Below are 13,347 nucleotides of genomic sequence, written 5' to 3' on the forward strand. Positions count from 1 at the left end.
TGGTTTGTTCTCATCATTATCTACAAACCAAATTATTCTCTTTTTCCATTGAGAAAAAAAATGTGTGAAGAACTGACTGAAGCATCAGCATCACAATTTCAGGAAGAAGAAAACCACAATAATGACGACTTGCTTGCTAGTGTGAACTGAGAGTGAGACCGAGATGCTTAAGTCACTCAGTCCATGTGTTGTGAAGCAATAGTGAGGTTCAGAAATGCAAGCCGTCTATGAAGATATAAGTTTTGATCTCTGCAAAATTGACAATAGTGAAAACTATAACTCTCCAACAGGTAGATTTCTGAAATGTTTATACATATAAAAATATTTAAATACATGTTTGATGGTTATGTTTGATATCGTCTACATGAAGTGTTGTAAATTAAAAGATTTTCACTGCTCATTATCAGACATTTATGTAAATACAGAAGACTGTCACGCAGAGCTGAAAACTTCAGGTATGTTTGTTTGATGATTAAATACTGATACTGAGAACTAGTGAGGTTAGTGAATGACAACAACAAAACAATTCAGACTAGTGTTATGTCACACATAACAATAGTAACCAGGAAACGAGTAACCAGGATATCGGATTCAAAGTTTTTATATAAATATTATATATAAATATTTATAATGGGACAAATCTAATGTAACCTATTAAAAATATCTAATCTAATATTTATCTATATTTTATCAAACTAATAATGTAAAAAGCAACAGAAATCGTTTTATTTCACAGTGGGTCTCGATATGACTCTGGAACAAAGATGTATGAAATAACAACTCTTTTCTCTCATATCTCTGACCGCACTGAGCTGAAAGACAAGAAGAAACCAGGAAAGATCTTCAGATCTGCTTTTGGTCTCCTAATACTTGGTGTTTTATTAACACTCTGTGTTGTAGGGATCCTTTGTAAGTGTTAAGTTGTGCTTATCTTCTTTATCTTTGTTCTCAATCAACAAATCATAATAAAGTAAACTCTTTTGATCCATCAAGTGAGATGAATTCATCCTAGCATGAAAAACTTACATTTCTTTACTTAATTAATTATACATTTAGTTTTCATTGCTCTGTGAATTAATTTAACTCTGAGTATTTTTCTTCAACAGATCACAATAAAGTGGTTTCATATGAGATATTAAGTGAGCAGTATTGTAATGTTACTGAAACACTGATGATGCAGGAACATGAAGCCAAGGGTAAGTGTTTATAAGAGCTTCCTGTTTCCTTTAATAGTTTGCTGTAGCTGCAGTGTATATATGTGGATTAAAAACACAACAGTTTTGTGCTTCTTGCCTTTTAATAATAATTCAAATATTTTTTTCTGGTTTATTCTCATTATCTAAAAACCCTTTTGCATCACAAATTATTCTTTTTGCATTAGAGATAAAAGAACTGTATGAAGCACTGAAGGTGAAGCATCAGCAAGTTCAGGAAGATCTTGCTGCTTGCAGTGGTAAAATTCTCCCATCACAATAGATAGATACTGTAGATAAACTATGTTGCCAAAAGTTTTGGTACACCCTTCCAAATCACTGAATTCAGGTGTTCCAATCACTTCCATGGTCATATGTACATAAATTCAAGCACCTAGGCATGCAGACTGCCTCTGCAAGCATTTGTGAAAGAATAGGTGCACAGGGCTCGCCAGATTTCTGCAGAGTCAATAGCTACAGACCTCCAATCTTCGCGTGGCCTTTAGGTCAGCTCAACAACAGTGCGTAGAGAATGTTTTCATGTATTAGCAGTTGCAACCAAGGTGTACATCATCAAGAGCAACGCAAAGCGTTGGATGCAGTGGTGTAAAGCACGTCACAACTGGACTCTAGTGCATTAAAGACATGTTCTCTCAAGTGACAAATAACACTTCTCTGCGTTTAGCGGTTGATAGCGGTTGGGGGGGGGGGGTGGTGGTCGCTTGGGGGTGGGTGGGGTGGGTTGGAAATGTCACCCTTGCCTGTCTTCAAAACTTGAGAGCCCTGTTGACTACATTGTGCCAAGTGTAAAGTTCCAGGGAAAGGAACACTTAATTTTATAAATTCCTGCTACCAACTTTGTGGGAAGAGTTTGGGGATGGCACCTTTCTGTTCCAACATGACATGGATGAGTGAGTTTGGTGTAGAGGAACTTGACTGGCCTGAACAGAGTCCAGGTCTCAACCCAACAGAACATTATAGTGTAGATAGATAGATAGATAGATAGATAGATAGATAGATAGATAGATAGATAGATAGATAGATAGATAGATAGATAGATAGATAGATAGATAGATAGATAGATAGATAGACAGACAGACAGACAGACAGACAGACAGACAGGCAGGCAGACAGACAGACAGACAGATAGATAGGTAGATAGATAGATAGATAGATAGATAGATAGATAGATAGATAGATAGATAGATAGATAGATAGATAGATAGATAGATAGATAGATAGATAGATAGATAGATAGATGACTGATTGATTTTGGGACACATTTTCATTGGTCTTTACTTTCATCTTAAATGGCACATTTCAATTATTTGTAGCATATTATTTTGTGGCATCAGTATTTTGTTGTAGCAATACATCATATAAATGCATCATTGCTATTAGTAGTATATTACTCATGATAATTTTATAGCCATATGAACAAAAATATCCAAAGCGAAGGCATGTTTTATAGAGTATGCAAATATATTATCCAAACTAATTATATTATTCATAACTAATTGTTTTCATCTTGTCTTGGGAAAAGCAAATAAAAACAATGGACAATGTGAGAAAGGATGGAAGTCTCTTGGTTTAAAGTGTTACTACTTCTCGACTGTTAAGAAGAACTGGGCACAGAGTCGAGATTACTGTGTGGAGAAAGGAGGTCACCTGGTGATTATAACCAGTCAAACTGAACAGGTGAGTGTAGAGCTTCTCTTTACAATTTGTAGATAAAATTTAATTATTGGTCTCTATTCCACTTGATTTGGTTACAGGTGTAAGTGTTATGTTATGTATTTTGGTTTCTAAATTAGGATTTTGTAGTTTCACAAAGTAGAAAAACACACTGGATTGGCTTGAATGACTTGGAGACTGAGGGTCAGTGGATGTGGGTGAACAAAAAGCCTTTAAAGGAGACATGTGTAACGTAAGGACAGTGTTCACTCACATAGTCTGTAAACTCATTTACAAGTTCCAGCAATGCATATACTAATTATTTCCATAAAATGTATTAATTATTTAAGAAACTTATTACAGTTTTTATTCCTTGAAGGTTCTGGTATAGTGAACCTGGGAGAGCAAATGAGCCTGATAACTGGAAAGAGGAGGACCCTTCTGGAGAGAACTGTGCTGCTCTGGGTCATGATTTCTTTGACACAGATAAATGGTTTGATGCTTCCTGTCTTAAGCAGAAACAATTTATCTGCGAAAAATAAAACACCACTGTTTCACTCCAATTTGTGTAAATAGCAGCTTTAACTTTACATGCATGTTAACCACTTTTTGGACTAGAGGGAATCTTTTACATTATCTTTAATATTTCACCTTTTAAATGGTCTTGAATTACAGACCTGCAGGTTAGAAGATTAGGTGATATAAGAGAATGTATTTTTCAGGCTTTTCTCTTGCTGTCTTGTAGAAACTTTAGTATCTGACAGTTTTACTATTCTGAATCTAAATAAGTTTATTTCTTTGAATGACACAGACAATTAGACTGGACAATTATAACCATGAAGATGTTTTAATGACTTATCAGAGGTTCCGCTTCAGAGTTTAATTATATCTTTAAACTAATCCAGTCACTTTACTTTACTTCTATGGGACATTTATTTGTGGATTCAATAAATACAGTCTATAGCCAGGAGCAAATTACCCCTTCTGGACACTTCTGAACGTTTTCGTCCATTAGGTGGCATCGTTTCCCCATTTTTAGACAGGCTTTTTTACATTGAGTTAATGCTGCTAGAAAGCCTGAACACACATCCTCTCTCTCTTTTTCACACACACACACACACACACACACACACACACACACACACACACACACACACACACACACACACACACACACACACACACACACACACCCCCCCCCCCCCCCCCCACACACACACACACAACCAATTACTCCATAGAACTCCATGTAAAAATCAATGGCCCACTTTTTTGCTCTTCCCAGCTGTGCATTGAAAAAATGTGGTTATAATGGCAGTCAATAAGGGAAAAAATCCCTGATATGGAGACATACAATCTAATGTAACACAAAAACTACCAATTTATAAAAGCCATTGTTGCTAGTAATCTTTGACATATTCAAGACTTAATAAAAGGTTAAAAAAAATCAAGTTTAAAATAAAATAATAAGAAAAAAATATAAAAAATAAGTCATTTTGTGTATATTTTATGCAAATTTGTGACATCAGTAATTAATTAGTAAATAAAAAGTAGTTTTTTTTAAAAGATTTTAAAGATTTGATTAGAACTGAGGTTGATTAACAGATTTATGCAAAACGTTTTAAAAAAATAATTAATCTGATATAGTTTTAGATGAATATCACAAAAGGGTTTTAGATGAATATCACAAAAGGGTTTTAGATGAACATCACAAAAGTGTCCACAAGGGTAAAAAAGAGAAAAGCTGATCCGCCACGAAGAGGGTCAGTGTCATAGCTGCAAAAATGTCACCTTTCGAAGAAATTCACCATTCTTACATTTAAAGTCTAAATCTATCAACCTCATGTACTCTTAAATGATGCTGTTTAAATACCACAGAGCACTAAGCCCACATTTAGCCTTTGATTAGCTGCAGACAGCCTTCCCACAAACAAATTTCCAAACCCCAGGAATAACCAGACATTAAACACCATTAAACTAGGTATCCCTGAAAGCAAGGTTTTGATTACTGATGGCATTACTGATGGTGTTCTCACAAGTTGTTTCAAAACCATGCTGCAAACATGTCTATTCTAAAATTTTCTGATTTCTATATGCTTTGTATTATTATTATTATTGTTATTTTTGTTGTTATTATTATTAGAGTTAAGGAACATAGTTATTCAAAATATGTAAATTAATTATTTTACTTTATAATGAAAACACAAAATAGCTTATTGAGAATTAAAGAATATTTACTGAATATGTACATAATTATGTAATGTTAAGTTGCTTTAATAACCCTTAAAAACAGTTAAGATTTAATAAACATTTAGATGTCTTAAAAATCTAATGTTTGTTCATTCTTTGTTTGTTTGATTGTTTTACATGATGATGATGACGCACTATGTCAGAATTCCAGTTCCAATATAGTCATATTGTCTTCAGGAGGGTAACAGAGGATGAGTAATAGGACGCATGTTCATAAGAACAGCCATAAACTGCCGTATTTAATGCAGTATTGGATTTGATTGCCCTATAATACAGCTGAGAAAGCAACCATTTCCAGTTAGATAAAGCATGAAAAATCATCTCCCTCTGTAATCAAAAAGGACACTCATGTGTAACCTCTGGATTTGTTAACGGTGGTTTGTACAAAGTTCGCCATAACATCATTATTCAGCCTATCGAGCATATACTATCCTATCAAACATTTCTTGTTGTATTCTTTAACATTTAGTTGGTAGAGACTCTTACCAGATGCTGAGTTAACGTCTAGAGTTGTTTTTTCCAAGTCATCCAGAAGGAGCCTCTAACTCCTCAAGGGCCAGTTCCCTGTCAAGCTCTTTCACTGAACCCTCTAGCCTAGGAAGATCTTGGAGGAAGACTTCCTCCGCCTCTTGCACAGCTGTAAGCTCAGTTAGTACAGATTTGAGGAAAAGCTGACTGTCTGCCTGCGAATTTTATTAGGTTCAGTTACAAGCTCCCCTGACTCTGTTCGCAAAGCATGTATAAGCCTTTTCTGTCCATTACTATTCTCAAGACCAAAGAAGAACTTCGATGAAGCATCCATCTCTGTTAAGCTTTTGAAGCATAAGCGGACTAGCACCACTTGTACTGTTATGCCCAACAAATCACCCAACTTTTTTTCCTTTTGAGAGCCTCAATGTCGCCTTGATTTCCTGTGGACTCTACCAAAACTCCGGAGATCCACAACTTCTATTTCTGGTGCCCTAAGTGATCTGGTGATGTTCTTAGTCACATTGTGAGCGTACTGTTGAGATACTTTAATTTGTACTTTTGCCACATCCCACCACTGTTGCAAAGAGGCAAAACATGGCTTCTGAAGCCTAAAAGTTTCCCAAAAAAACATAAAACTAAATATTAATTAAACTCATCTAAAATTTAAACTCTCTTAAATTAACATCATCTAAAAGTGCCGCATTAAAAAGACAATACACACTGCATGGCTTTACATTACATTTCTTAAAAGTGCACTGTACCATAAAATGATCTGAAAAGCCCACAGGATAAATAAAACTTGACCTAAAAATATTCAGCTAATGTTTAAAACAATAAAATCGATCAAGTCTTGCCAGTGAGACACTGTTTTCCTTACAGTGTGACAATGTGTAATGTCTCTGTGATCTGTGAAAATTTCTCCATACGTCACTCAGCTTGTGTGTCTCTATTCATTTACACAGTCATTTCTGAGATGCATTTCTGTCTAGGCTGACTGCAGTGCAGTTAAAATCTCCTCCTACAATTATAACGTTATTCTCCATATAGGAACCAATTGCAATGCTTACTCTAAGCTGTCTCCCTATTCTTCAACATCACTGCAGAGTAAAAGGCTGAAAGCATACAGTAAAAGCAACACTACAATTAATAGAAGTATTATGACTTACAAATACAAGCCCTTTCCACTCACTTGCCCAATCCGAAGAGTTCCCTGCATCACTGCATTTATTGCACGAAAATTACATCTGCTCTTTACTGTTTCGCCAGTTCATAAAATGTTGCTCTTTTTCTGTGGTCCCTAGCACCATGTTAAGGGATATTGGACTTATTGCACTCATCAGGGGCGGTTCTAGGATTTCATCTTTAAGGGGGCTTAGCCCTCAGTGAGAATTTAAAACAAGAAGAGTTTTATATTTTATATTATATGACTGGGGGGGGGGGGGGCACGGTGGCTTACTGGTTAGCATGTTTGCCTCACACCTCCAGGGTTGGGGGTTCGATTCTTGCCTCTGACTTGTGTGTGTGGAGTTTGCATGTTCTCCCCGTGCCTCGGGGGTTTCCTCCCCCGGTCTAAAGACATGCATGGTAGGTTGATTGGCATCTCTGGAAAATTGTCCGTAGTGTGTGATTGTGTGAGTGAATGAGAGTGTGTGTGTGCCCTGTGATGGGTTGTGATGGGACTCCATCCAGGGTGTATCCTGCCTTGATGCCCGATGACCCGAGAAGTTCGGATAAGCGGTAGAAAATGAATGAATGAATGAATTATATGAATACATAGTAAGCCAAAAGGCACACTCTGCCTGCCTCAGTGTCTTTATCACTTTCTCCAGCTTTCTTTCCTCCCTGTTCTTCAGCATTTACGTTTTAAAAAAAACGTCGTATATACATCTATAAAAAACAAGCATGTCTTTGAATGTTATTTGAATGATTTGTGTGTGTGCTTTACTAAATCTGTAAGTGTGAGTACTAGTCAGAATTTTCCAAAGGTAAATACAATCTTGAGTTAGAAATGTTTCATTTGTGAGTCAGTACTCAATTGCTTCAGATTGCAAAGAATGAGCAAACTAGCGAATCGAATTATGAACTAGATTTGTAAAGTTCGTCGCGACAATCTTTGATTTTGGCTTTGACGGTGCAAGTATTCGCAAAGGCCGGTGCATTTTGGAGGCGAGTGGACAGAAAGATTGTGAAAGCTACTGGACCACTAGGGTGCCAATACTTTTGGAGGTGAGCAGACATAAGCAAGTGACGTGACCAGAATACTCGTGGGGCAGTTCCCCTCAATGTTCTGAATGTTTTGGTATGTTACATGTCCATGTTGTGCAAATTTTTGATTTTGTTTGTTTTGGGGCGGGGCTACACGTGACATCACGTGACGTGACCAGAATACCCGTGGGGCAGTTCCCCTCATTGTGCTAAATGTTTTGATATGACACATGTCCATGTTGTGCAAATTTTTGATTTTGCTTGTTTTGGGGGCGGGGCTACACGTGACGTCACGTGACGTGACCAGAATACCCGTGGGGCAGTTCCCCTCATTGTGCTGAGTGTTTTGATATGTCACATGTCCATGTTGTGCAAATGTTTGATTTCGCTTGTTCTGGGGGCGGGGCTACACGTGACGTCAGGTGACATGACCAGAATACCCGTGGAGCACTTCCCCTCATTGTGCTGAGTGTTTTGATATGTCAGATGTCCCTGTTGTGCAAATTTTTAATTTTCACGTGACGTCACGTGACGTGACCAGAATACCCGTGGGGCAGTTCCCCTCATTGTGCTGAGTGTTTTGATATGTCACATGTCCATGTTGTGCAAATGTTTGATTTCGCTTGTTCTGGGGGCGGGGCTACACGTGACGTCAGGTGACATGACCAGAATACCCGTGGAGCACTTCCCCTCATTGTGCTGAGTGTTTTGATATGTCAGATGTCCCTGTTGTGCAATTTTTTAATTTTCACGTGACGTCACGTGACGTGACCAGAATACCCGTGGGGCAGTTCCCCTCGTTGTGCTGAGTGTTTTGATATGTCACATGTCCATGTTGTGCAAATTTTTGATTTCGCTTGTTTTGGGGATGGGGCTACATGTGACGTCACATGACGTTGCCAGAATACCCGTGGGGCAGTTCCCCTCATTGTGCTGAGTGTTTTGATATGTCACATGTCCATGTTGTGCAAATTTTTAATTTCGCATGTTTTGGGGGCGGGGCTACACGTGACGTCACGTGACGTGACCAGAATACCCATGGGGCAGTTCCCTCATTGTGCTGAGTGTTTTGATATGTCACATGTCCATGTTGTGCAAATTTTTGATTTCGCTTGTTTTGGGGGCGGGGCTACACGTGACGTCATGTGGTGTCGAGTGACGTCACCAGAATACCCGGTGGGGTGCCAATACTTTTGGCAAAAAGTGGCTACTGAGGGTTTGGACATTTCATGTCAATACTGCAGTCATTATGGGATTCTACTTATTATACTGCATATAACAGTACATGCAATTCTTAATGTTGGATGTATATTGTGTGTGTGAGAGCTTAGAGGACTTTTCGGAATTCCCTATTCAAGTCTATGGGATGTTCGATCGTCGACTACGGGAAAACCGAAAATTCCATCGGAACTCCGGAATAAAAATTTGTCCGGAGTAAGGTCCTAAAGAACCTGTCTGAGTTCCGTTTAAATCGCTCGAAAACTTGCCGAGTTATAAACCTCAAAAGTTTATAATGGAAGTCTATGGGAAAAAAGGCCACTTTGAGCTTCCGTACAGGGAATGCTGGAATTCCGATCGCTTAGAAAAATAGAAGCAACAAACTTCAGACCAGGGTCTACGACATATCCGAATTTGGTGCATGTGGCTCGAACGCCCTAGGCTGCATTTTTTAAAATAAATTTTTGTCTAAGATTAATAATAATAATAATAATAATAATAATAATAATAATAATAATAATAATAATAATAAGCTTATAACAGAAATCAGAATGTTGGCTTCTACAAAGATAAATAATTCTGAAAAAAAAAATCTGATAAATAATTTTCTTTCCATCGATGACACGTCCTGCATTTTAACGTAATTTTTATTTTTTATTTTTGAAAATAAAAATTCTACTTCTAGTTTTAGGGTGGCTGAGATCACACACAGGGGGGCTGCAGCCACCCTAAAAAAGGGTCTAGAACCGCCCCTGGCACTCATTATTAGATAGATTTACTGCTCTTTTCCCTCTTTTACTGCCTTTAAAAACTTAGAGATGTCTGCAGCTATGTAGACCACCTCTTTTTCATCAAGTTGTAAAACCTGTGCCGAACTGGATTCAGTAGAACAATCATCACTGTCTTCTTCCACCTCTGACTCAGTGTTTTTTGCCTGCTTATTACCTTTACTTTTAGACCTTTTTATTTTCTTCATTGGGATTTTAAAAACCAGTTCTGCTTTCATCTCAACGTCAGTATCACTGTTGAGATGGAAGCAGAATCGTTTCTGTGTTAAAGCTCTCTTCGGTTCCTTCACCTGGTTTCCTTGTTTGTGGAGCACGAGTATTGTTTCGCCCATACCTTTTCCATTAATCACAGGCTCAGTTTTTCCTGCATTGCCACCTTTGGTTTAGCCACAGCAGCAGTAGGGTTGTCTACACTATGCCTAGCCACGACCACTGGGGGGATGGTCATAACAGGACCTACAGCTATGGGCCTCAGGAGGGTCATTTGCAACGGACTCAGCCTCGGGGGGAGTGGACACAGGGGCCCCATCTCATCCAGAATCCCTGTTGCCAATTGGCCTTGGCCCGTTCAGTGTACCTGTTTGTTGCCCCATTCTTCTTCAGCTTTTCTGGACATGCACGGACCAAGCCCCCTGTGCCTCCACAGTTGAAACATTTCACACCAGGGTCTGTTGTAATAAACACAATGTAGTCAAACCCATCGACCCAAAACTCGTTTTCAGGAAGTTTGTATCAGAAATTATTCCCTTTTTTCACAGAGATTTAAAAACTCGGGTTACCCCGAGTTTTTCACTAGCAAGCAGAAGTCACTTGTTTCATTTGTAGTGAAACAATAGTGAGGTTCAGAAGTGCCATCTGTCTATGAAGATATGAGTTTTGAATTCTACAAAATGGACGATAGTGAAAACTATCATTCTCCAAAAGGTAGATATCTGAAATGTTTATACATGTTAAATTATTTAAATACATTTTTGATTATTATGCTTAATATCGCTTACTTGAACAAGTGGATCTCGCCCCCTATTGCACGTTTTTCGCCTACATGACTTGCCCAACAAAAGGTGGTACAGCTCCCTCATACTTTGGCACACAGGGGTGAGCCTGATCTCATTGGAAAGAAGAGATTCTCTAGTTTCAGATTGATTCTAGGCCTTACTGGCACAAAGTTACAGAGGCTAGAATGGAAGGTTTTCATTTCCGCCTGGGTTGTTTACCTGATAAACTGATTAATCTTATTTTTCTGGAAAATGCTAGGGACCAAATAACAACTGAGAGTCATAGCCACATGTCTTGGCTTTCACCAAAAAAAAATTCAAGTCAAAAGACCCAAAAATGGATTTTATATGAATATTTTTCTACGGACATGGTCGTCTGGTGCAGCGTATTTGTGTACTTGTTTACTGTATAACTTTGAATTAAAAGGCTGCAGGCTCAGTCTGAAAGGCCATAAATAAGCCTAGACTCTCTCTCTATCTGGTGTGAAAACAGGCCTGTAACCTGACACCCTGAGCTGTGAGACGGACAAAAGTTCAAGGATTACGCAAGAATTCTTCTGCGCAGCTCGTTCACGCAGACACAGGCAAAGAACATACGGCATGCCGCATACCGTTGGAATCGTCTGCTTATTGGCTAAACAGCTGTATAGGTCCCAGCCCATTTCATTGCTATTGGAAGGAGTAATTGTCAGAAAAACGCGGGTTCCCAAAAAATGAGGTCATGCCATCATTGGATTCTCAGCCGTCTATCTCTGCCATACAAGCACCGATTGGCTCAAATGAGGGCTTGTTTGATTCGTTAGGACCTGGGCTATAAATATGACATAGACTTAGAATTTTTGAATATCCCAATGAGAAGTTAGAGCGGCAAAACGAGATGATGGCGCACTACTGTTTCCAGTTTTCAGAACACTAATGGAATATTTGCGTTATTAATATAAATATTTGCGCATATTAAAAGGCTTACAGATTTCAATTCCTTGGACCTGTGTGGATTTTTGTGGACTATTTGTTTTGGAATATATTACCCCAGTGAATAAAGAGACGCGTCTAAAAGTAAGGGAAAAACTGGTCTAACGCCACCTAGGTCAGTTTTGTCCAAAACTTTTTTCTAATAGTATGAAGGCTGTGAATCATATTGTGCTTTGTGTGTGGGCTTAAAAAAATATTGAGTGTATAAACTTTAATAGGTAAATAGGTTTTTTCGTGTTTTTGGAGGATTTGATGCTTTAAAGCTGAATTGAAGCTTGTTTCTGGGTCATCCCCTAGTGGTCACTTTGACTTCTGTGCCGTTCGCGGCATGGCGACCCGTAACAGGTTCACTCTTCATTATCAGACACAGAGGATGATGTTCATGTGAATACAGAAGACTGTCGCTCAGAGCTGAAAAATTCAGGTATGTGTTTCTTTTGATGATTAAATACTGATACTGAGAAGAACTAATGAGGTTATGAAATGACAACAAAAAAATACATTTACACCTCATAACATAAAATCATTATAATGATTATCTCCACATTTCCTGTGTAAATGTAAGAGAACCTGCCAGAACGACAGTATTTAGTTCTCCTCTAATCAGAGTTATTTAGGGTTAGGATTTTTTATTTATTTTTTTTTTTTTTATAAAGGAACAGGGAGTGACACACACACAAAAGGACAGAAAAAACTATTGGTATATTGTAAAACAGGTAAATGGTTTGTATGTAAACCTGACTTCATTTTTGGGGGCAGGTTCCTTTTCTTTGTTTTCCTGTGTTATGAAGTTAGAGAAGTAAAACTATTTGGGTTGCTATTTTTCTTTTTGGGGAACAAGTTCCTAAAATATTTGAACTTTTTAAAATACTGTAACTGTGCATGGCATTAGGTCTGGAAATGACTTTATCTATAGTGCAAAGATGTATGAAATAACTAACCTTTTTCTCTCAGATATCTCTGACCACACTGAGCTAAAAGACAAGAAGAAACCAGGAAAGATCTTCAGATATGCTTTTGGTCTCCTAATACTTGGTGTTTTATTAACACTCTGTGCTGTAGGGATCCTTTGTAAGTGTTATAACTTTATCTTTGTTATCAATCATCAAATCATTATAAAGTGTCTCCTTCGATCCATTAAGTGATATGAATTCATCCTAGCATGAAAAACGTAAATTTCTTTGCTTAATTAATTATACATTTAGTTTTTATTGCTCTGTGAATTCATTTAACCCTGAGTATTTTTCTTCAACAGATCACAATAAAGTGGTTTCATATGAGATATTAAGTGAGCAGTATTCTAATGTTACTGAAACATTGATGACGCAGGAACATAAAGTCAAGGGTAAGTGTTTATAAGAGCTTCCTGTTTCCTTTTTTTATTACAGTTTCCGTTTTGTTTCCGTTTTTATTACAGTGCTTCTTATTTTCTAATAGTAATTCTAGTAATTGCCCATTTTGTTATTAATAATTATTTATTTATTCTTTGTTTATTCTCATTAGAGATAGAAAAACTGTATGAAGAACTGAAGGTGAAGCATCAGCAAGTTCAGGAAAATCTCGCTGCATGCAGTGGTAAGA

General features: G+C 37.7%; 1 protein-coding gene across 2 annotated transcripts; it reads left to right on the plus strand.

The window, feature by feature from the left end:
• Positions 1 to 187: 187 nt before the first annotated feature.
• Positions 188 to 13,341, plus strand: LOC125140675 (C-type lectin domain family 6 member A-like). 2 transcript variants are annotated; one of them, XM_047809832.1, is made up of 7 exons: positions 188 to 290; positions 408 to 909; positions 1,107 to 1,196; positions 1,382 to 1,453; positions 2,737 to 2,891; positions 3,008 to 3,120; positions 3,247 to 5,059. In XM_047809832.1, the coding sequence occupies exons 2-7, from the start codon at positions 765 to 767 to the stop codon at positions 3,407 to 3,409; spliced, it is 738 nt and encodes a 245-aa protein (XP_047665788.1). In that variant the 5' UTR covers positions 188 to 290; positions 408 to 764; the 3' UTR covers positions 3,410 to 5,059. The 2 variants fall into 2 exon arrangements, 1 of the variants encoding a protein (XP_047665788.1); XR_007139883.1 differs by lacking the exons at positions 188 to 290; positions 1,107 to 1,196; positions 1,382 to 1,453; ... (1 more) ...; positions 3,008 to 3,120; positions 3,247 to 5,059 and adding exons at positions 13,022 to 13,111; positions 13,270 to 13,341 and having other exon boundaries at positions 813 to 909.
• Positions 13,342 to 13,347: the final 6 nt, after the last annotated feature.

This window comes from Tachysurus fulvidraco, unplaced genomic scaffold, assembly GCF_022655615.1.
Source record: "Tachysurus fulvidraco isolate hzauxx_2018 unplaced genomic scaffold, HZAU_PFXX_2.0 HiC_scaffold_51_np12, whole genome shotgun sequence".
Lineage (NCBI taxonomy): Eukaryota > Metazoa > Chordata > Actinopteri > Siluriformes > Bagridae > Tachysurus > Tachysurus fulvidraco.

Bases quoted from the DNA above. Each gene is read 5' to 3' on its own strand.
- LOC125140675 (XM_047809832.1), top strand. From the start codon at position 765: ATGTATGAAATAACAACTCTTTTCTCTCATATCTCTGACCGCACTGAG. The intron at 1,454-2,736 runs GTAAAATTCTCC...TCTTGGGAAAAG, and splicing joins AGATCTTGCTGCTTGCAGTG to CAAATAAAAACAATGGACAA. The intron at 3,121-3,246 runs GTAAGGACAGTG...TATTCCTTGAAG, and splicing joins TTAAAGGAGACATGTGTAAC to GTTCTGGTATAGTGAACCTG.